Genomic DNA, 22,724 nt, shown 5'->3' with positions numbered 1-22,724 from the left:
AGCGCTTTCCTGGGAATCTGGCCTGGGACAGCCCACCTGGGCGCCCCCCACCGCCTGCGCAGCTATCCAGGACTCGGGCTTGCTTACACTAAGAGACAGCCCACCTGGGCTCCTCCCCGCACCTGCGCGGCTATCCAGGACTTGGGCTTGCTCACACGAGACAGCCCACCTGGGCTCCTCCCCGCGCCCGCGCGGCTATCCAGGACGCGGGCTTACTCGCACTAAGAGACAGCCCACCTGGGCGCCTCCCCGCGCCTGCGCGGCTATCCAGGACGCGGACTTACTCGCACTAAGAGACAGCCCACCTGGGCGCCTCCCCGCACCCGCCCGGCTATCCAGGACGCGGGCTTACTCGCACTAAGAGGCAGCCCACCTGGGCGCCTCCCCGCGCCTGCGCGGCTATCCAGGACGAGGACTTACTCGCACTAAGAGACAGCCCACCTGGGCGCCTCCCCGCACCCGCGCGGCTATCCAGGACGCGGGCTTGCTCACACTCAAGAGACAGCCCACCTGGGCTCCTCCCCGCACCCGCGCGGCTATTCAGGACGCGGGCTTGCTCGCACTAAGAGACAGCCCACCTGGGCTCCTCCCCGCACCTGGGCTCCTCCCTGCACCTGCGCGGCCAGGGCTCGGGCTTGCTCATGCTCAGACTTGCGTCAGTACCCGCTGGACCTAAGCCGTGCGGAGAAAGAGACCGCCCGGGGTACGGGCACACACCCTAGAGCTCCCCCTTTGCCTTCCCGCATCTCCACTTCCTCGCTGGTTTATTCTTAGTCCTCTCGTTTCAGCGCATCTCTCAGAGGAGTGTCAGCGTTTCAGGGTTTATTCAGCCTAGGACCAATATTGTGAAAGGACTTGTTTGCTGCGATGAAAAGAAGACTCCTATTTTCCAGTAATGAACTTAACCTAAAAATGTGTTAAAATATGCTCATTAAAGCCGTCGGAAGCGACGGTGCTCTTCATGTGTCTAAACATGTTAACTTTTACGCACCTCGTGAATCAATCATGTGCAAAAGATTGAACTTGGCCTTCATGGGAAACCCGACCTCCTTTAACTAAGGACTGGGTGCGCTTAGCTAATCCTGCCCATCAGAGAATGGTGCTCTTTAAAGTTTTAAACGAGTATATATTATTTAATTTGTAGTAAACCATTACACATAGAAAATTAAAATTTAAAATCACAATCATCAGGATATAATAATTTGCTATATAACAGATAAAATACATGGCTTGCTTTCATTGAAATGAAAATCCTTGATCCCTATGATGGTTTCAGTGCTTATTTCCTCTAATTTCTTGTTTCCTATGGAAATGGGCTCTAGGCTGGGCGCGGTGGTTCACGCCTGTAATCCTAGTACTTTGGGAGCCGAGGTGGGTGGATCACCTGAGGTCAGGAGTCCGAGACCAGCCTGGCCAACATGGTGAAACCCCGTCCCTACTAAAAATACAAAAATTACCCGGGTATGGTGGTGGCCACCTGTAATCCCAGCTACTTGGGAGGCTGAGGCAGGATAATCGCTTGAACCCAGGAGGCAGAGTCTGCAGTGAGCCGACATCGTGCCACTGCACTCCTGCCTGGACGACAGAGCCAGACTCTGTCTCAGAAAAAAAAAAAAAGAAAAGAAAAGAAAGGAAAAGAAAAGAAAAGGAAAAAAGAGCTCTAGAAGATCTGATTTTCTCGTGGCATTGTAGACAATTTAAATAAATTATAATTTTGAGAACTTACGCTCTCCATTTCTGATTGATATTGATGATTCAGGAGATAGAAAGAAATTTAGGCAGATAAGGCAAAACTTCAGCAGAACTTCTAACAAAAAGTAGCCTAAAGAGTTCCCCCCCCCCCAACAAAGAGCAGCTGAAAGGCTGCAAACTTTGCAAAGATAGATCAGGAAGCTGGAAGCCTGCGCACGAGGGCGAGTGGGGTGGAAGTGCGGGGGATGCTGGCAGCTGTGCCAATAGAAAAGGGCTACCTGGGGACCAGGCATGTCCACTATGGAAGCTCCATCTTCCCTTTTTTGTTAGCATGTGTACAGTAAGAAAGAAATGGGCAAAATGGAAAAGCTCAGGCAGAGAACCATCTGCATAATAAAAGATTGGGGTGGGGGCTGCTAGAGATTCCTGCCCTATGCAGATGGCACACCTGGTCCTAACTGGTTTTTCACACCCCATCTATAAAAGGCCTGCATTTCTAGGCAACCCATTTTTCCGGGAACCCATTTTCTGTAGCGGAGAGCTTATTCTCTTTTTTGTCGCCTGTTACATTTCAGCTCTTAACCTCACACTTTGTGTGTCTGCATCCTTGATCTCCCTGTAAGACAATGAACCTGTCACCCTAGACGAGGCTGCTTCATTGACAAAGGTAATTTTTTCCTGAGAGCTAACACAAAGTTTCAGCAGTATGTTTGTGAAATTACTACTCTCAGTAAATTGCATTCCTTCGAAAGGTGAATGACAAAAAGCCACTACATTTTAACAAGTCTGTTTTTATACTACTGAAGTTTCCACAAGTAACTACTATATTATAGTTTATATAATGCTAGTTATTCATATCTAATCATTTGATAATTTATGTAATGTAACATTCTGTAATTAATTTGTCTATGTAATATTTGTGGACTACAATGACGAATATTGGTTATTACATAGAAATTACTTGTGGATTTTTGTGGGAGCACTCAGTCACACCATTTAGTATAGAATATAAAAAGCAGAGATGATAGGAGCTACAATATCAAACTCAAATTTAGCCAGTCCACTAATATCAGTAGAGAGTTACTTTAATTTTAAGGTACTTCCTAATCCATTCATCAGTCAGAAAAGCAGCTCTTTAGTGAGAAGGACACTTTATTTTAGATGTCCTGCAAGGCCTTTTGATTATCATATCATACTCTTTTATAAAGCACATCATATACATATATATTGTCAGTTAAAACAAAAATTTTGTCAGAAGATTATTGTAATAAATATGTAAAAAGGCTATCCTTGGAGCCAAAAGTTAATATTAAATATTCTATCAATAATAAATATTCTATCAATAGAATAATAGAATGTTAATAATATTTAATATAAATAAATATTAATATTTAAATATTCTAAATTTTTTTTTTTTTTTTTTTTTTTTTTTTTTTTTTTGAGACGGAGTTTCGCTCTTGATACCCAGGCTGGAGTGCAATGGCGCGATCTCGGCTCACCGCAATCTCCGCCTCCTGGGTTCAGGCAATTCTCCTGCCTCAGCCTCCTGAGTAGCTGGGATTACAGGCACGCGCCACCGTGCCCAGCTAATTTTTTTTTGTATTAGTAGAGACGGGGTTTCACTATGTTGACCAGGATGGTCTCGATCTCTTGACCTCGTGATCCACCCGCCTCGGCCTCCCAAAGTGTCTAAAATGTTTTAAATAGTAAAGATGTCTGTGATTTGAAAGGCATCCCCTCAGATGAGGCCCCCCCGTGAAGGATCTCACATGAACATTGCGCACACCAGCCCTCGTATTTGAGGTGAGAGAATCTGGAAGTAGCAATAAGAGCATTGACATGTCTCTAAAAAAATGAGGGTGGAGAGGATGTGGAGAAATAGAAACACTTTTACACTGTTGGTGGGAGTGTAAATTAATTCAACCATTATGGAAGACAGTGCAGTGATTCCTCAAGGACCTGGAAATAGAAATACCATATATACCCAAAGGATTATAAATCATTCTATTATAAAGACACATGCACACATAGGTTCATTGCAGCACTGTTTACAATAGCAAAGACTTGGAACCAACCCAAATGCCCATCAATGATAGACTGGATAAAGAAAATGGGGTACATATACACAATGGAATACTACGCAGCCATAAAAAACAATGAGTTCGTGTCCTTTGTTGGGACATGGATGAATCTGGAAACCATCATTCTCAGCAAACTGACATAAGAACAGAAAATCAAACACCACATGTTCTCACTCATAGGTGGGTGTTGAATAATGAGAACATGTGGACACAGGGAGGAGCATCACACACTGGGGTCTGTTGTGGGGGTACGGTAGGGACAGTGAGGGGTGAGGAGGGTTTTTTTCCTCAACATTATTTTAGGTCTATCTGTATTTTAAAAAATAGATCTGGTCTCCATTTCTTTTTTTTCTGAGATGGAGTCTCACTCTATCACCCAGACTGCAGTGCAGTGGTGCGATCTTGGCTCACTGCAACCTTTGCCTCCTGGGTTCAGGCAGTTCTCCTGTTTCAGCTTTCTGAGTAGCTGGGATTACAGGCATCTGCCAGCATGCCTAGCTAATTTTTTGTATTTTTAGTAGAGATAGGGTTTCATCATGTTGGCCAGGCTGGTCTCGAACTCCTGACCTCAGGTGATCCACCTGCCTCAGCCTCCTAATGTGCTGGGATTACAGGGTGAGCTACCGTGCTGGGGTCCTTCTCTTCATTATTTTTAAACTTTCAAATGCTCACCAAGTTGTAGTAAAGTCAGGAGCACAGTATAACACACATTTATTTTTCTCCTGAAACATTAAGAGTGAGTTGCTAACATGACATTCTATCAGTCTTTTTTTTGAGACAGAGTCTCACTCTGTCACCAGGCTGGAGTGCAGTGGCATGATCTCACTCACTGCAACCTCTGCTTCCGGGGTTCAAGCGATTCTGCTGCCCCAGCCTCCCGAGTAGCTGAGATTACAGGCTCATGCCACCAGGCCCAGCTAATTTTTGTATTTTTTTTTTTTTTTTTAGTAGATACGGGGTTTCACTATGTTGGCCAGGATGGTCTTGGTCTGTTGGCCTCATGATCTGCCCGCCTCGGCCTCCCAAAGTGCTAGGATTACAGCCATAAGCCTCTGGGCCCAGCCTTCCATCACTCTTGAATACTTTGATATGCATCTTACAAGAAACCTCCAGCTCTCCAACAGGAGAACAAAACAGCAATCAAAATCTAGAAATTAACACTGAGATATTACTACCACCTAATCTTCAGGCCCCATTCTTGTTTCACCAATTCTTCCACGAATGTCCTTCATGGCAAAAGGATCTAGTCTAAGAGCTTGCATTGCATTTTGTTATCATGACATGTCTCTTTTTATTTTCATCTGAACAGTATCTCTGTCTGTTTGACTTCCAAGACTTCGACACTTTTGAAGATTCTATACTGTTCCTTCTTGTGGCTTTTTCTGATGTTTTCTGGTGATTAGATTCAGATCCTGCATGTTTGTCAGGACTACTGAAGGTGATGCTGGGCCCTTGTCATTTCATCCCATCAGGTGGCACATGATTTAGATTTGTCCCATCAGAGATGATGCTCATTTGATGACTTGACGAAGGTGATGTCTGCCAGGCTTCTCCACGGTGAAGTTATTTTATTTTTGTATTTGAGTTTTGCTCTTGTTGCCCAGGCTGGAGTGCAATGGCGCAATCTCGGCTCACTGGAACCTCTGCCTCCTGGGTTCAAGCAATTTTCTTCCCTTACAGGCACATGCCACCATGCCCAGCTAATATTTTTGTATTTTTTTTTTTTTAGTAGAGATGGGGTTTCATCATGTTGACCAGGCTGGTCTCAAACTCCTGACCTCAGGTGAGCCACCATGCCTGGCTGAAGTTATTTATTTTTTTCTCATTTGTAATAAGTAATTTGTGGAGAGGTACTTTGAACTATGTAAATATCCTGTTCCTCACAAACTTTCAATTTGTTCATTCATTTATAATTATCTGTGTGGACACAGTTTCCTGTTACTCCATGGGTTACAATGGATTTTCTGTTGCTAACAATATTGATATCATCGCTCAGAGTTTCCCAGTTTGGTTAGTGGCCGTTTCTGTAGCTGGCGTCAGTATACTTTGACACATCCCCTTCATTACTGCAACACTTTGTTTTCTTGACACAACCAGATATTCCAGGCTCATCTTATGTTTTCCCTGCCCTGGCTCGGAAATCAGCCATTTCTCCAAGGAGCCTTAGTTTTCTTTTAACAGAGAATGGTATTTAACACTCGTTTATGAGGGCCATTGTGCACATTGCTATAGGAGTGTAACTGCTCCCAGGTCATCTTGGTGGATAGAGCTAGGGAATATCTGAATGTGTATGTATGTGTATATTGTGTATGTATTATGTATATGTACATACATTCATATACAAACATATGTACACAAACACACATGCACAATTACATCCTTCTTTCTTTCTTTCTTTCTTTTTTTTTAGATTGAGTCTTGCTCAGTCACCCAGGCTGGAGTGCAGTGGTGTGATGTCAGCTCACTGCAAACTCCACTTCTAATTCTCCTGCCTCAGCTCCTGAGTAGCTGGGATTACAGGTGCCTGCCACCACACCCAGTGAATTTTTTTTTAATTTTTAGTAGTTACATAGTTTCACTATCTTGGCCAGGCTGGTCTCAAACTTTTGACCTTGTGATCCTCCCACCTCAGCCTCCCAAAGTGCTGGGATTACAGGTATGAGGCACCGGCACCGTGCCCAGCCCATCCTTACTTATTTCTATATCTATCTACATATATTGAGAACTATACATTCATGATACCTCCAGTTCCACTTCAATATCACAGCACACTTTCTAATTTTCTTACTTTTCATATTTGTAATTTCCTTAACCAAAAATGAGAAGCGTGGTTCCCATTATCCTTTATAGATTTACATATTTGGGCAAACCTCTTGAAAGAATCCACTCTCTTAGTGCCAGGATTGTACCCTTGTCCCCACTGGGTGCCCTTGTCATCCCACTTAGGTTCCAGTGCCTTCCACTGTCCCTCCTTCCTACTCTACTAGTGCGTGGGTCCTATATTGGGGCTGTCGTCTGCACAGACCCTTTTCTTACCTGGCATGGGCTCCATCACCCTGGCTCGGGCTCCATCACCCTGGCTCGGCCTCCTCCACATGTAGAGGACCTCTCCGCACTCCTTGGGCTCCGGCACTGCACACCAGCCAGTCCCAGGCTCTGGCCAATCATGCCGGTGCTCCCGCATGCACGGATGGTCTCCTTTTCCTCCTGGGGATTAGACATCCGAAGTCTGCTTTTTGCAAGCTCATGAAATGATTCTTCCATTTTTTTTCTAAAAGCTTTATCTTTCATATGTATATCTGCTATTCATCTGGAATTGATTTTTATACAGAGTGTGAGGTAGGGGGTCAACATCCATTAAAAAATAAGGCTACCTGACTGATCTACCACTTACTGTAAATAATATAATTTCTTACGCCAGCTATATTTTAAGATACATTTTTAAAAGTGTATTTTTATACACTTTTTATACATACATTTTTATACATACATTTTCTTATGTATGCTCTCAATCTACCATGTTGACCCTAAAGTTTCTTATTGCAAAGTTGCCGAAGTCAAGTAAAGTATTATTTGCTTATCTAGAACCCAAATTAGAATTATCTGAGGTCAAAGGGAGTAGTACATGAAATTTCCTTTTGACTTCCAAAGTGGAGAAAACACCATTCCCCCCAGCTAGGCTGGAAGGATCCGGTCCTCTGAGCTTCTCCCAGTGTCTTTGGCTGCTGCTGAGGACTCAGTATCTTCTACGGTATGCACATTTTCAATACACCAGAAATAAAGGGTCGGCGATGTCCACAAAAACCTGGCAAAAGTATGCAGTCGCCTGCCCAGGCCGCCCTGACTCTGTTCCTGCTCCTGGGACACTGATGTCCATTGCCCTGTTTAAAACAGGGAAACAAAATCTAGAATCAAAATACTCCGGGAGATGCTGAATTTCCTCCCCGCTCAGTGTAATTAGTACCCCAATAAGTAAGTTGTGGGTGATATATTCTTGCTCATATGTCATGGTATTGAGAATTGCAGAATTTTAGGAAAAATGCTGTTTCCAGATTTATGTGGGAATATTAAAACATGAGAAGTTTAGGGAACTTAAAAAAAAAAAAAAACCTCTTTGTAACTGCAGTACCAGACTTCCTAATTCCGAAACTTTGGTTCTGCCCCAACCGATAACACATTACAATTCTAGGGGGTAGGTCAGTGTTTAATCTATTTTTTTTTTTTTTTTTTTGAGACAGAGTTTTGCTCTGTCACCCAGGCTGGAGTGCAGTGGGGTGATCTCGGCTCACTGCAACCTCCGCCTCCTGGGTTCAAGCGATTCTCCTGCCTCAGCCTCCCAAGTAGCTAGGATTACAGGCACTGCACCTGGCTAATTTTTGTATTTTTGGTAGAGACAGGGTTTCACCATCTTGGCCAGGCTGGTCTCGAACTCTTGATCTCGTGATCCACCTGCCTCGGCCCCCCAAAGTGTTGGGATTATAGGCATGAGCCAGGGCACCCGGCCTAATCTAAATTTTACAAAAGCATAGAGACAGTCTAAACATCTTTAGAGCTGAAAGTTCCCGATTCCTGATGTGGCATCCTACTTGCCCTGCATAACCTTCTCCGTGTGGTGAGACTTTCTATTTTACTCGGCCCCATGACAGAGGACAGAGCATATTCTGTAGGGATCGGGTATGGTTTCCCTGGCCACATATGTCAGTCCACCAACTGCCCTGAAAAAAATCTTTGATTTTTTTTTTATTGTGAAGTTCATTTGCTAAAAGGATGGAATTAAAATCTGAACTACCAATTTAAACAGAATATTTCAAAAATCTTCAAACAGTAGCTCCTCCTAGGGAATCCGCTTCACCTGTTGACTAACAGCTGCAGGTTTAACAATCTGGAGAAAAGTCAAGAGCATTGCACAAAAACAAGCCAGTCAACCTATTCTTAGCAACTTATTACCAGACTAAAATACTTCTGGGTTTTTCAGTTTCATAAGACCTTTTTTTAAACCTGATATCACAAGGCTATTATTAATCATAGATGAGATCTACAGTACCATGAAAAAGTGACCAGATTGCCCTTAGAGTATAAGAAGTTTGGGCAGTTGTCTTAAGGCTTCTGTTTTGATAGCAGAGAGGACCCATGTGCTAGTGACTTAGGATGTCTTGGGTGGGTAGTGGGCTTTCTCTCCACAGCTCAAAGGCTTTATCCAAATACGAACATCTCTCCACCCAGCCTTCTTTAAGTTGCCTTTAGTGTTAGTTTTAACCTAATTTCATCTGTATAAGAGAATGAACTCATAACCCCCTAAGCGAAACTCCAGCTGTGGTTTTTAGGGAGTTAATTACTGCGTTAAGAGGGTTTATTTAGTGGTATGGTGGGTTACTGAGAGAGTAAAGTTGGTTTAACTCTAACAAGTTTGGTGTGCTAAAGGGATAGACATAGAGAAATATCAAAGCATCTTGAGAAGGAACAGGTATTAGAGAAAGGGATATTTTTAGCATGGGGTGGAGTATTTGAGCATGTCTGTAGTCTCGGAATAAGAATCAGTGGCAAAGAGAGACTGAGTGCAAAAAAAATAAGTGGCAAGAGAACTTGAAGAGTAATAGAATAGAAATTGAATAATAGACATGACTTGGACCAAGAGAAAGACAGAGGACTAACAGCCTCTTTGAACGTGTGAAGGTCTGGCCATTTTGTAGAGATGACAGAGACAGAAGCAACAGGGAACACACTTTCTCTGTAGCAAGGCCCTTAGGTCAGATGAGTGCAGTCTGTGAAGTTTACTATGGGTGAGTAGGTGTTATCACTTTGAGTCTATCAAAGGCAGTAGTTTCTGTAGCCTCTTCCAGAGAGGAGTCTTTAATTCGACTTGTAGTACATAAGCCCCCTTTTTTCTTTTTCCTTTTTTATCTGACTTTAAAAGTTAGGAGAGCCCCCTTATTTTTGATGCCAAACTGCTTTCTAGTTTTTAGACACTTAAGGAACTGCACTGCCTCAGGCCACTTTGTTTTACATGAATAATAATAGCATGTTTCCCTTGCTATATAAAGATACCATTAATGTGTACTTCCAATGGAGCTAATTAATTTGCAATGATAAATGCATGCTCCTGGCCAGGTCTGGTGGCTCACGTCTGTAATCCCAGCACTTTGGGAGGCCAAGGTAGGGGGATCACGAGGTCAGGAGTTTGAGACCAGTCTGGCCAGCATGGTGAAACCCCGTTTCTACTAAAAATACAAAAAATTCGCTGGGCATGGTGGCACACGCCTATAGTCCCAGCTACTCGGGAGGCTGAACCTGGAAGGCGTGGGTGAGCCGAATCACGCCATTGTACTCCAGCCTGGGTGACAGAGCAAGACTCTGTCTCAAAAAATAAAATAAAATAAAATAAAAGGATTCATGCTCCTTGCTTGACTTCTGTTGTGAGTCAAACATGAGTCAGAGGTTGCATTTATGACCATAGAACAGAAAGAAACTTCTAAATTGAACCAAGAACCTGGCCACATTGACAGCATGCCCTCCCTAAATGCAATGGCCAGCCTGGTGGACACAGGTGAAGAGAATGTCAAGAACATATCATTGAGTATTTGAGTGTTAAAGATCATCGCTGTTAGAGATCGAGTGTTAATGATCTCAGAGATCATTCTGTCCACCCTCCTCATTCTGCAAATGGCCAAGCTGTGCCTGCATTCCAAGTCCTGATCCAGAGCTCTCTCCATGACAGTCTTCTCAGTGACAACGTTACACTGCTTTTGCTAAGCACTCATAGAAGAAATGATTTTTATTCTAAAGGGGACAAACATGGACTACAACTTAACAGTGATAAAAATAAAACCATACAATAGAGAGGTGGAATTATAATAATGTTTAAAATTCATAGGTTTAAAGATTCCCAAACCATATTACTTATTACTAGTAAATATTAGTGAGTTTAAGTGCTTTTTTCCCCTCTTATTGTTTTGGTCTGTACAAAAATCCAAATCTCTGAAACCTTCCTTCATCTGTAAAATATTTATTTGGCAAAGTTGTTGTAAGGATTAGAAATAATGTGTCAACATGACCAATGTCATATTATCCCAGCAGTTATGTAAGCATCCAATTAAAAATATGTATACTCAATTATATATAGCGAATAGAGAGGGACCTTAGTCCTCTTCATACCTCTATGATTATAAGCTGCAGTTGCTGTCATTGACATTCTTTGCCTTTGTTTAGTAACTGGAAATCTTACTCAGAATCGACTTTAATTCTGTTGTCTTCTAAATCTTTAAAGAATTAAAAATTGACCTGAAATTACTGTTGGATATAACAGAGTATTGTCAGTGAGGCCTTGGTGGAGTTGGGTTTCATGTGAGATCAGGCTTCTAAAACTGCCTTCCGCAGATGAAGAAAAGCTCCAGTGAGCTCTATGAGCCTGATCAGTTTCAGTGTGAAATATCAGCTGTCTTCGGATCTGCAGAAATTGGAATCCAGTTCTGTGAACGTTGCAGCTTGATATAGTTGTGATTTAATTGGCCCTTGATTTTAATACCAAAGAATAATTAGAAGAAAGAGGAACACCATCTTGAATCTGGGATTGAATAGTGAAAATTATGTATGTTTTCTTAGGGGCTTACTTACACATTACTTAATAGGTGATGTGTTTGATATTTTTATATGAATTATCTTAATTCTTACAACAACCCTGTGAAGTAGGATTCACCTAATCTTATGGGTTGATGAAAGAGATCTGGAGAGATTTCGTGATTTCCCTGTTTCTTACAGCTGAAAGGTAGAGAGTTGGGATTCACGTCACTTCTGCCTGAGTCCAAAGCTCATTTTTGTAACCATTAAGCTCTAATACCCGAAGTAAATCCAGGAGGTAATTTTGGCAAAGCTTATTGAGAGCTTTGTGGGTCCCTGAAAGCCTTATGATTATCCTAAGTAAAAAGCAAAGAGCCTGGATTCTAAAATTAGACTATCTGGGTTCAAATTTTGACTCCACCATTTACTACAGAAGAAACCTTGAATAACCTCTTTGCGTCTCAGTTTCCTTATCTGTAAAATAGGAAGACAAAGAGTGGCTACCTCACAGGGCTGCTGTGAAGAGTGAATGAATTCATGCATGTAAAGCCTTTAGAACAGTGCTTGGTACATAGTAAGAGCTGTGTGTTTGCTATTGCTATTGTACCAGCAACGATCAAGCACTTTCAGAAAAGGGATTTCTAAAACATCTAAATAAGGAGGAGTGTTTCTAACCATGCTGTTTCTTTTGACCCTAAACACTTCTGTTCCTTTTTTTTTTTTTTTTTTTTTTTGAGACGGAGTTTCGCTCTTGTTACCCAGGCTGGAGTGCAATGGCGTGATCTCGGCTCACCGCAACCTCCGCCTCCTGAGTTCAGGCAATTCTCCTGCCTCAGCCTCCCGAATAGCTGGGACTACAGGCATGCACCACCATGCCCAGCTAATTTTTTGTATTTTTAGTAGAGATGGGGTTTCACCATGTTGACCAGGATGGTCTCGATCTCTTGACCGCGTGATCCACCCGCCTCGGCCTCCCAGAGTGTTGGGATTACAGGCGTGAGCCACCGCGCCAGGCCAACACTTCTGTTCTTATGTATATACTTAACAGATTAGTGACAAATACACATTTATATTAGTGTTCTTTTTAAAAATAAGAGCTTTAATGAGATATACTTCACCCATATAAAGTGTAATTCAGTGGTTCATAGTATATTCATAGATTTTAGAACAATTTTAGAACCAACAACCTGAGTTTTCAAAGTTAGTTACCATTCATTTGCTTTCTAAACTTTTAAGTTTATATCCTTCCCAGAATAAAATGTTTGAAAATGACTGTTGAACAAACATGTATTTTGGATACATTCATTTCTTTGATCTCAAAAGTCTGTTTTATTTTTTTAATAGCTCTGTTAATGAATGCATGTGTTGGTGTAGAAGTAGCAATGTCAAATGCCTACAGGGGCCAGGCAGGTGTTTTGGCTCCTCTCACTTGGTCAAAATCCTGAACAGGTCAGGGTCAGAAAGAGTCAGTTAGGTTTGGGAGAAATCCAGAGCAACAAAACGTGTGTCCCATTTGCTACCTTATGGGAGGAGAACACAGGCCAGACGCAGCAGCTGCAGTGGGGTAGAGATCACCATGTGACACAGGGGGTGAGACAGAGGGCCTGGAGGGTCCCCACCCTGCTGTTCCCCACAGTTTAAACTTCAGGGGCAGTTTCAGAAGTTCCTGTACGTCCCCAGTGAGGAACATGGAAAATAGGTGAGAGACGCAAGTCAGAGGCATTGTCATGGGGCCACCTTGGGTGACAGGCAAAGTAACACTGTGCAGAGCCTGCATCGTTGACTGCCTGTGCCAGGGCCAGATGGAGTACATATCTCAGACAAAGGATCCATGATTCCAGGAAAGCTGAGCTGAGAGTTTGGAGGTGGTAGTGGAGGTGGGATTATTGCCTGGCCCCAACTATGTCAAGAAAACAGACCACAGATCACAACTGAAACCAAGGATTTCAACAGTGGATACAGGCAGGACCTCAGGAGGCCAGCACCCCCTGCCTTCCTTAGGAAGTTCTCTAAATTGTTTCCTCCTGGAGATGCCATCTTGGAAAAAGGAAGAGGTGGTGAACCATTGAGCCTGAGAAACAGCCGTGATGGACTTTGCACCTTCAATTTGACTGAATATTGATCTGAAAGAGATATTTGAATTGAAAGGACTCTGTCAAAGCAAGTGGAACTTTTAATTTGAAAGTAACTGAACTACCTTTAACTAGCAAATTTCAATGCTTCTCCTATCAGCAGAAATTTTGTGCTCATAAGAACGAGTAATGAGAGCCAGGCGCGGTGGCTCACGCCTATAATCCCAGCACTTTGGGAGGCTGAGGCAGGCGGATCACAAGGTCAGGAGATCAAGACCATCCTGGCCAACATGGTGAAACCCCATCTCTACTAAAATACAAAATTTAGCTGAGCATGGTGGCACACACCTGTGATCCCAGCTACTCAGGAGGCTGTGGCAGGGGAATAGCTTGAACATGGGAGGTGGAGGTGCAGTGAGCCGAGATGGTGCCATTGCACTCCAGCTGGGTGACAGAGAAAGACTCCATCTCAAAAAAAAAAAAAAAAAAAGAAAGAAAGAAAGAGTAATGAGTTATAAAATCTGAAGAAGCCACATTTATCTTAAAATATTTGAGTTGTTAGTGTACATGTTAAAATATGATTGGGTTCTCTCATTGAAAGGTTGATTTTATCTGAATTCAATGAATGCTACTTCATTAGGTATTTTTAAAATCTTTTATGTATTTATTATGTTTGTTGCATCTAGTGGCATAATTGTTTGAATACAAAACTAAAGAAATTCAGAGAATTTCTCCCTGACATGCACTGTAATAGTTAAAACAGATACAGACAACTGCAGATTATGTTAGAATACAAGATTGTTATTTGGTATTTACCACAATTGCAAAATCAACTTGTCAAGGAAAGACAATTAGACTCCTTCAAATATGTTGATGTTTACATGTTTGATGGCCATAATATACATGTAAATTGTGGAGCAGGACAAACAAAAAATTATTGCTTTAAATATCATTATTGCTAGCCCCAAAGATGAAAAGAGTTGCAAAACATAGCTAACTGTATGTTTTTGTCACATAGCAGGTGTTTTCCTCCCATTCCTTTTCCTCGATAAACAATAGCAGAAAGGTCTAAAGCCTTGACTTTAGATTTGGAGTTGACAATATGCACAGTCCTTCTGCCCAAAGCCATGAATGTCTTCCTGTGTAAGTGCGCGTAGGTGCATGCGTGCGTGTGTGCCCCGCCTGCAGAGACTTAAGCTTTGGGATACAGAGTGACGGTGTCATAGCCCTCTGGGGGCTTTGTGCGGGCTCTTGCGTGGGTTTCACAGTACAGCTCCCCTTCTATGAAGAAATAGCCCTTCTGCTTGAGGTTGAGGTTGCAGTCGGCACACACGAAGCACTCAGGGTGCCGGTACTTGTCCCGTGCCTTCACCACCGCACCACTGTTGGGGAAGAAAATGAGCTCAAGTTAAAAAATCATGGAGTAAAAATATGAGACAAAGGAGATAACCCAACAGAGAAGGCAGGCGTTCTCTATTTCAGCCAGGAAACAATGGCCTCCAGCTGTGAAACTGTATGTAATTGTCATGGAGATCCAGGATATCCACAATAAACCATCCCATGTTTCTCTCTGATGTTGATGTGTGAATATGTTTCAGATTTTCAAATGAGTACTTTATAGATATTTGTAGGATCCTACTTCATGACCTTTCTCCATCGTTTCTTTGAAGAGGGAGACATGATGGGGACAAGACCAACACCTCTGCAAAAGATTCTGCTTTTGACGAGGGTGGTTGTCTACCCAATGAACAGTCTCTCCGGTTACTTTCTGTGTGGGTGGTCCAGCCTCTGTTCAATGGAGCAAGAGAAAACAGATCAAAGGCCAGAGATGGAATTCCTTTGGAGTGAGTGGACTGGCTTCTACTGTTAACAGTTTACTCCAATTTAGGCACAGTGATTGCTTCTGGTAACATCAGGCACTGTTGTAAAGTGGCTGAGGTGGGCGGATCAGCTGAGGTCAGGAGTTCGAGACCAGCCTGGCCAACACGGTGAAACCTCCCCCTCTACCAAAAATATAAAAATTAGCCAGGTGTGGTGGCAGGTGCCTGTAGTCCCAGCTACTGGGGAGGCTGAGGCAGGAGAATCATTTGAACCCAGGAGGCGGAGGTTGCAGTGAGCCAAGACTGTGGCACTGCACTCCAGTCTGGGTGACAGCAAGACTCTGTCTCAAAAAAAAAAAAAATAAATAAATAAAAATAAATAAATAAACATAAGGTCCCTTGGCAATGGAAGCTGACGGTAGTTTTTCAAAATTTTATTTCATTTTGTGTAACGTAAACTGGGTAAAGATAATGTATTTCAATTAACATCCTCATGCTGCCTGTATTTGTTTCCCTGAGTTTATACAGAAGAGGATACTATGTATACTAAATGTATACATAGTTAACCTACATTAACGGGGTAGGAGAGTTTAAAGTAAAGACTATACACTAACGGGGCGGGGAGTTTAAAGTGAAGTCATGATTCTTAAAAGTGACTTTTCAACATACATTTAGGGCATTTTTTTTTCATGAGAGTCTATCTGAAATTATAAGTCAAAATTGCCAATTCACATGATGTGACAATTTGGAGGTATATCTAAGGAGTGACAGTCACAATGTGCTAAATGTTGAGGACCTTACATTTCAAGTTGATGAAGAGAAGTTTGGTTTTCATAATTGCCTTTAGAATATAAAGTCCTAAAGTAGAAGAAATGAGCTACCGCCAAGCTGTATGGTAAATTCCAGGGTTAAAAATGAAACTTACACTATGCCACTCCCACACTTGTCACAGAGCGGCATCCTCTGTGCCCCGCCGGAAGTGCCATGGACTTTTGTCACGGGAGCTCTCACACTCCGCGTTCCAGCCGGACGGTCATCTGAAAAATAACGTATTTCCATTTATGGCTAGGGAACAGCTGGCTGCAGCTTGTGCTTAGCTTCTATTTTAAAGTGTGCACTTAATAACCTAAGGAATTCTTAAGTCGCATCTGCACCATCATTCCAAAAGGAGCAGGACTGATACAATCATGAGGGACGCCGTTCTGAATTACAGAATGGAATTAGTGCAAACATTTATTTTGTTGTTGTGTTTGGAGGAAACTGTTACAAAACGCTCAAAGGAGCAGAGGGCATTTTTTTTTTTATTGTGGTAAATATACCTAATGTAAAATTTACCATTTTAACCATGTGTTGGGGTGCAATTCACTGACATGAGGTACATTCATAATGTTGTGCAATCGCTGTCAATATCCATCTCCAGAACTATTTCTTCACTCACAGAAACTCTGTACCCATTCAACAATAACTCCCTGTTCTCCTGCTCATAGGCCCGGGCAACCTCTATTCTACCTTCTGTCTCTGTGGATTTGCCTATTCTGGATTTTTCAAATAGATAGAATCATACAATGTTTGCCCCTTCGTGTCTGGCTTCTTTCACTTCACATAATATTTTCAAAGTTCACTCATGGTGCCGCGTGTGTCAGAATTTAATTCAAGACTGAATAATGTTTCATTGTATGTGTATACTACATTTTATTTATCCATTCATTAGTCGATGGATATTGGGTGATTTCCCACTTTGGGCTATTGCGAATAAGATGAATGCTGGCATACTAGAATTTGTTTGAGTCCCTGCTTTCAAGTCTTTTGGGGTATATTCCTAGGAGATGGAGGATTGCTGGATCACATGGTAATTCCATGTTTAACTTTTCAAAGAGCTGCCATGCTGTCTCCCAGGATGTCTGGTCCATTCTACCTTCCCATCAGTAATGCACAGGGTTCCATATCTCCACATCCTCACCAATACTTGTGATTCTCCATTTTTTCCACAGTAGCCATCCTAATGGGACACTTTGCATTTTCGTGTGGCTTTTAAAGGACAGTACATATCTTTTGGGTATGAAGAAGCATAGGTAAGAGCAGGGGCCCTAGAGGTGACGGAGTGGGCTGGAGACCCAGGTCTGCTGCTCATTGGCTGTGTGGCCTTGCACAAGGACATCTGCCCATCCCTCGGCCTCTCACTTGCTAAGTAGAGCAAATAATAGGCCCACCTCCCCAAGTTCCTGTGAAGACTCAATGATAATGTATGCAATACTTTGCACAGAACACGGAATGTAGTAAGTGTTTTTGAGTGTTGTTTAGTTTTTGATGATGGTGATACTCCAGAGTGGGTGGGGAGGCTGAGAAGTCCGACAACATCCATTTACAGCTACATCTCATGATCTGTAAGCTGAGCTACAGATGACTTGACTACCATTAATGCAACTTGTCTTTGGTATCCTTTTATGACTGGTTTCAGTTGGTGGCTACTCAGACGTGTTCTGGAATCTCCTTTTTTAAATGAGGCACCATGCCTATCCTATCCTTCTGAGCAAAAATTCATTTGGTTCCGATTAAAACCAAGTTTTCGACTTCTGTTCCCAGTATGTTTGCTGTCCGCCCCATCCCGCCCCTTCCAGTGGCCTCTATCTATACGTTTCAGCAGGTGTCAGCAGCTGCTCACCAGGGCCATCGTCCACCATTCCCTGGAGCACTCTGAAGGAGCCTGACTGACGAGGCTGTGTCGGCTCATTCCGATTGTCATGGAGCATCCGGTACACGTCCGACTCAGGGGGCACTGAGGCCGTGGGCTCGCTGAAACACAGGCACAGCAGGGAGCATCGTCAGACGCTGGGAGGCATCAGCCGTGCAAGAGGCCACAGACATCAGCACGCAGCCATTCCTCTATGCACAGCCACTCCTGAACAGACTAGTCTTTTCAAGTCAATCTCTAGTATGGTTAAAAGCAGCATGTGAATTCACATGGCTGCCTTGGAAATGACATTGAACCACAAATTGGGGAGTCACATCCACACTCTTCCACTTGGCAAAATACTTTGGGAGGAAACTAAAAGATAATTGTCAGAAAATAGTAATTAAGAAAAACAAGACTTGAGTCTGATGGATATATAATGTAGATGTGAACAAAATTAACTTTTCCCAGAGAAAAGGTAATATACACATGACAGAAAGTGCAGCAATGAGCACCCACTTAGATTATTCTCAGTCATCAAATTGTCAGTAAAATTCAGATTCACTTTCGATATTAGACGAAAAGTATATGGTTTAATTTTTTTTTAGTTTTTAAGGCTAATTTGTTTTGTTAACCCCTGGAAATAGCAAGTGTATCATTTTACTTGTAAATTGAAAAAAATTAACCTCTCAGGGTTTGAAAGCCTGTAATGTAGAAACTTACATTTTTATATCTGCTATATTGACTGCACTATCTTTTAAAAATAGCCACATTAAAATTCATTTACAATAATGACAGCAGCTTTATTTTAACCTGCTTTCTACAAGTATATTCATAATGGACAATAAAGAAATTTCATCATAATACTATATGTTAAGCACTAAATACTTTATTATTTTATGTCATTTTATTGTATTAGCTAGAAAAATATTTACTATCTGCAATATTTTTATTACCTATGTCATATTTGCAAAAGGCCTTTGAGATATCTTACGCTCTTATTAGTTCAATGCGTTTATCCCAAGAGGTAACTATGGGATATCATTATTTAGCACTCTTAAGCATTATAATAATTTAATTTATAAATAGTGATTCTGTAATAGTGAAAAGCAGTAAGGTTTTATCCTATAATAAATCTTTTTAATCAAAATCTTTATGGCAAAAGTGCTTTGAACAAATAGTTATGACAAAGAAAAAATTGGTCAAAAAGAGTCCAGCGAAAATTAAATATTTACACTAATAGCCTGAGGGTATTCACCTAAAAGACCTTTATGCACAATAAACATTTTAAATGGGTAAATAAAGACCTCTCCACAAGCTGCTATCAGAAGAGAGAAGAGGAATCATCTCATGAAATTCCTCTAAACCTCCCACCTCTTTCCTAATTTTTGACCCCTAAAGGACAGACATAGGGTACACTATTTATACTAGATTATAAATAACTTTGAGAAATATTATGACAGACATTTGTAAAGTACATTGTTGCTTTCGAGAAACATACACATTTGGTCCTTACAGAATTTCATTTTATTGCTGACACATAAAACTCTACTTAGATAATTCCTCAAATCACCTTTATCATCAAGCTTAGATATTTGCAATAAATCCTTAGTATTTCAAAAAAGCTTTTCACATAGGTTTCTTTCAACTAAGACAATGTTAAAAGACACCAGTAAAGTTGACATTGCCCGCATGTTTAGTTAATATGCCCATGGTTCAAAAAGACTCATATTACCTCATCGAAGGTGCTTCCCCTAGGGCTGTTGAAACCTGACCCTGAAGTGTTTCCATAATATTGTCATCTGAGTACAACTGCATAGGTGTATTAAACTGAGCATGTACAATCTTCACACCGGGAAGTTCCATTTCCAAAGGAATGTTAGGGGCCAGCTTAGCCGCAACTTTCAAGTCACCTGGGCAAATGGTACTAACAGTACTGACAGAAGAAGGGGTGCTGCGTCCACTGCCACAGTCAATCCCGGAGGGAGTGCTGCATCCACTGTGTTAATGACCACGTTACACAGAGAGGGCACAGGGAACCAGACAGTCCAGACAGAAGAACACAGAGAACAGGTACAGAGAGGTTAAAAGGAATTGAAGACAAAAGTGAGAGATAAATTACATCAAACTTAAAATCTTTTTGTCACTAGAATTTATTTAAAAAGGGAAGATGTGGAAAAACTTGTTATTGAAAAAAGTTTAATGAAATTAAAAGGTATAGGTGAGGCTGCATTTTTTGGCTCTGTTCTACTGGGCAATGTGTAAACTGAGGGTTACACGTAGAACAAGTTGTATATGAAGTAAGTAGAAAAGATGCAGCTATCCTCATTTTTTAAAAACAGGCCAAATACTTTAATACTGGTCAATATCACAGACAAAGGATGAAGGAAAATTACATTGGCTGGACATCCTTTTTCATTTCTGAAGTACAACGTTTAAAATAAAAATTTTAGTGAACACTGAATATGCAGCATGAAGATGTAATCACATATTTGGTCTCAACATTTCAAAATCAGAAATATATTTCAGTAATACAGTTGCACTATAATTCAATAGTAATTGGTAAATTGTAGGTTCTATGTTAAAGATTATGTTTTAAGGCTATGTTGAAAATATTTTGTTACTATTTTAATATTTTCTATATTTACTCTATGATTCTGTGAGGAGTACACTTTAAGACTATTGTTCAGTGGTTTAATACAAACCCTAGAAAAAGCCAATAAATGCTTGTCACTTTGAAAATAATGATTAGAGGAGAAATAAGGTGGTCTTTCACTCTTTCGATGCTTATATTTTTTACATAGCTATTTTGGGTATAATTTCAGAAGCACACATATATTCCCATGCATATTTCCCTTTTCCTTTTAAAGATAAATTTCAGGGACTTAAGAAAACACCAAAGGCCAGTCATGCAAATCGAAGACTAGGGAGATTTCACATTCTATGGGAAACTGGATAGAAGGTCAGTTAGCAATGGACATGCCAGTGACTAAGAAGTCATTTTTCCACGTGCATGACAGACACTAAAAGATTTTTGTAAAAAAAAGAAAAGCATAGTCATTTAAGACAAAGCAAAAAGAAATATTAGTATTAATGTCAACATTTATCATACTTTCCCGTGAGTGTTGCTGTAAGCTTGACAGAGAATGGATGTATGTGGTGTGTTTGCGTCTAAGTCTCCAGTCTCAAGTACGTACGGCCCATATCTGCACTTACTCTCTAGGGGTATTAATGCTAACTTCAGCCCATATAAAGATAAGAAAGCAAAAGGATATTGGGCAGTAACTTCTTCCCCTCCAGCAATGTTGCAGCCCGATTAGTTTGGAGAACCCAGGTCACCAAATGGGTTGAAAGATTTTTTGTCTTGTGTTATCCAGTTTAACTACTACATAACCTAAACCGGATGGGTAAATACGGGCTTGCTCCTTTACTTCCTGCCTTTTGAGAACCTGTTGAAAAACCCAATTTGTGCATTGTTTAGATTGCATACCAAAACGTCAAGTGGCCTATTTACCATTTTTGTAGGGTCCGCACTATACTGATTCTTAAAATGGACTTCGGCTGGTAAACGAACATGAGTAAATTTTCGGTTGTAATGCAGTTTAGTCGCATCATATGGATTTAACCTGAGTGTAATGAAGCTTACGAAATCATAGTTTAGGGATTTGAAACCCAGAGTTAAATCTTGGGAGACTTCGGCCTCCAAATAATGAACCTATTCAACACGCATTTATAACTACTCTAACCCTACTGTGTGCCAGACATAGTGCCCATACTGGGCAGATAAACAATGACCAATTTAGAACTTACAGTTATGCTATGTGTTACCGTGGTTATTAGTAATATTTTGCTGCTATGAAAGTCATATATAACTTCTGACTCCTCCAAAACTTAACTGCCAATAGCCTACTGTTCAATGGAATTTTTACAGAAAAAGTCTATTAACACATAAATAGACTACTATCTATATTTTATGCATGCATGGCAAATTTTTTTCTTAATTTTTTTGATATTTCAAGGCTATAGTTTGTGACTTTTTTCAAATTGTCACAAATCTCCAAAAAATTTTCCAACATACTTATTGGAAAACAATCCACATATAAGCAAACTTGCACAGTTCAAACCCATGTTCTAAAGGTCAACAGTATATGCATATTTGTGTATTATGTAATTTTAGTTAAGCATGCATTGTGTCTTCTATTTCCTAGTTCATTTCTCAATCTATTTAAGTGGCCCATGTCTGTTGAATAAATGAGAAATGAACCTTAAGCAAACAAGGATGAACTTTTATAAATTTCTGGGCCAATTTAAAAAGATCTTTTAAACTGATCCTTTAAATAAGCGAGTTTTCATGGATTCTAGTCAGTGGATATCACTGGGGATATCATCGTGGGTCACCACAACCTGTTCCTGATGACCTGGAAAGGTAGGTGCTAATGAGATTTCTGAGGCTGACTTAGTGACTTACTTGGCAAGGCCACTTGTAAGGTCGATAATGCAGTCAATTACTTCATGCCCAGATATGTCATTTGACAGATTGCTAATTTCTCTGGGATGTGTAGACATTTTGGGACATGCTTCTGGAAGCAACTTACCCAAAAACCACTCATAGGATTGTATTTATCATTTGGATCTGAAATATCTTACATATGTATTGTATTGTCGCATTAGCCTTAAAAAATTTATATATTTGCATATGAAAACACCAGTCTTTTGAAAGGTTTCAGCTTTGGTGACGTAATTAAAAGAACCACAGCTAATAGTAAAACCCCAGGGAAACTAACCTGTTAACTATTTAGCATGTCCAATTTACTTTTTTTATTGAGACAGAGTC

At 41.1% G+C, this 22,724-nt stretch overlaps 1 protein-coding gene across 3 annotated transcripts in view; it reads right to left on the bottom strand.

The window, feature by feature from the left end:
- Positions 1–14,040: 14,040 nt before the first annotated feature.
- Positions 14,041–22,724, bottom strand: part of PDLIM3 (PDZ and LIM domain 3) — a 32,558-nt gene continuing 23,874 nt past the window's right edge. For 2 of the 3 annotated variants that reach the window (XM_012452837.2, XM_012452838.2), the window contains exons 5-7: positions 17,882–18,012; positions 16,145–16,256; positions 14,041–14,781 (exon numbers count right to left, since the gene is read on the bottom strand). In XM_012452837.2, the coding sequence (XP_012308260.1) occupies positions 14,592–14,781; positions 16,145–16,256; positions 17,882–18,012 (433 nt within the window). In that variant the 3' untranslated portion in view covers positions 14,041–14,591. Of the gene's footprint in view, positions 14,782–16,144; positions 16,257–17,881; positions 18,013–19,625; positions 19,890–22,724 lie in introns of all 3 variants that reach the window. The other variant, XM_012452835.2, reaches the window with a different exon arrangement.

The sequence above is a fragment of the Aotus nancymaae genome, unplaced genomic scaffold, assembly GCF_030222135.1.
Source record: "Aotus nancymaae isolate 86718 unplaced genomic scaffold, 86718_ANA_hifiasm-v0.15.2.pri h1tg000006l, whole genome shotgun sequence".
Lineage (NCBI taxonomy): Eukaryota > Metazoa > Chordata > Mammalia > Primates > Aotidae > Aotus > Aotus nancymaae.
The sequence above is the reverse complement of the archived record's forward strand: the minus strand, read 5'-3'. Positions and strand labels throughout refer to the sequence as shown.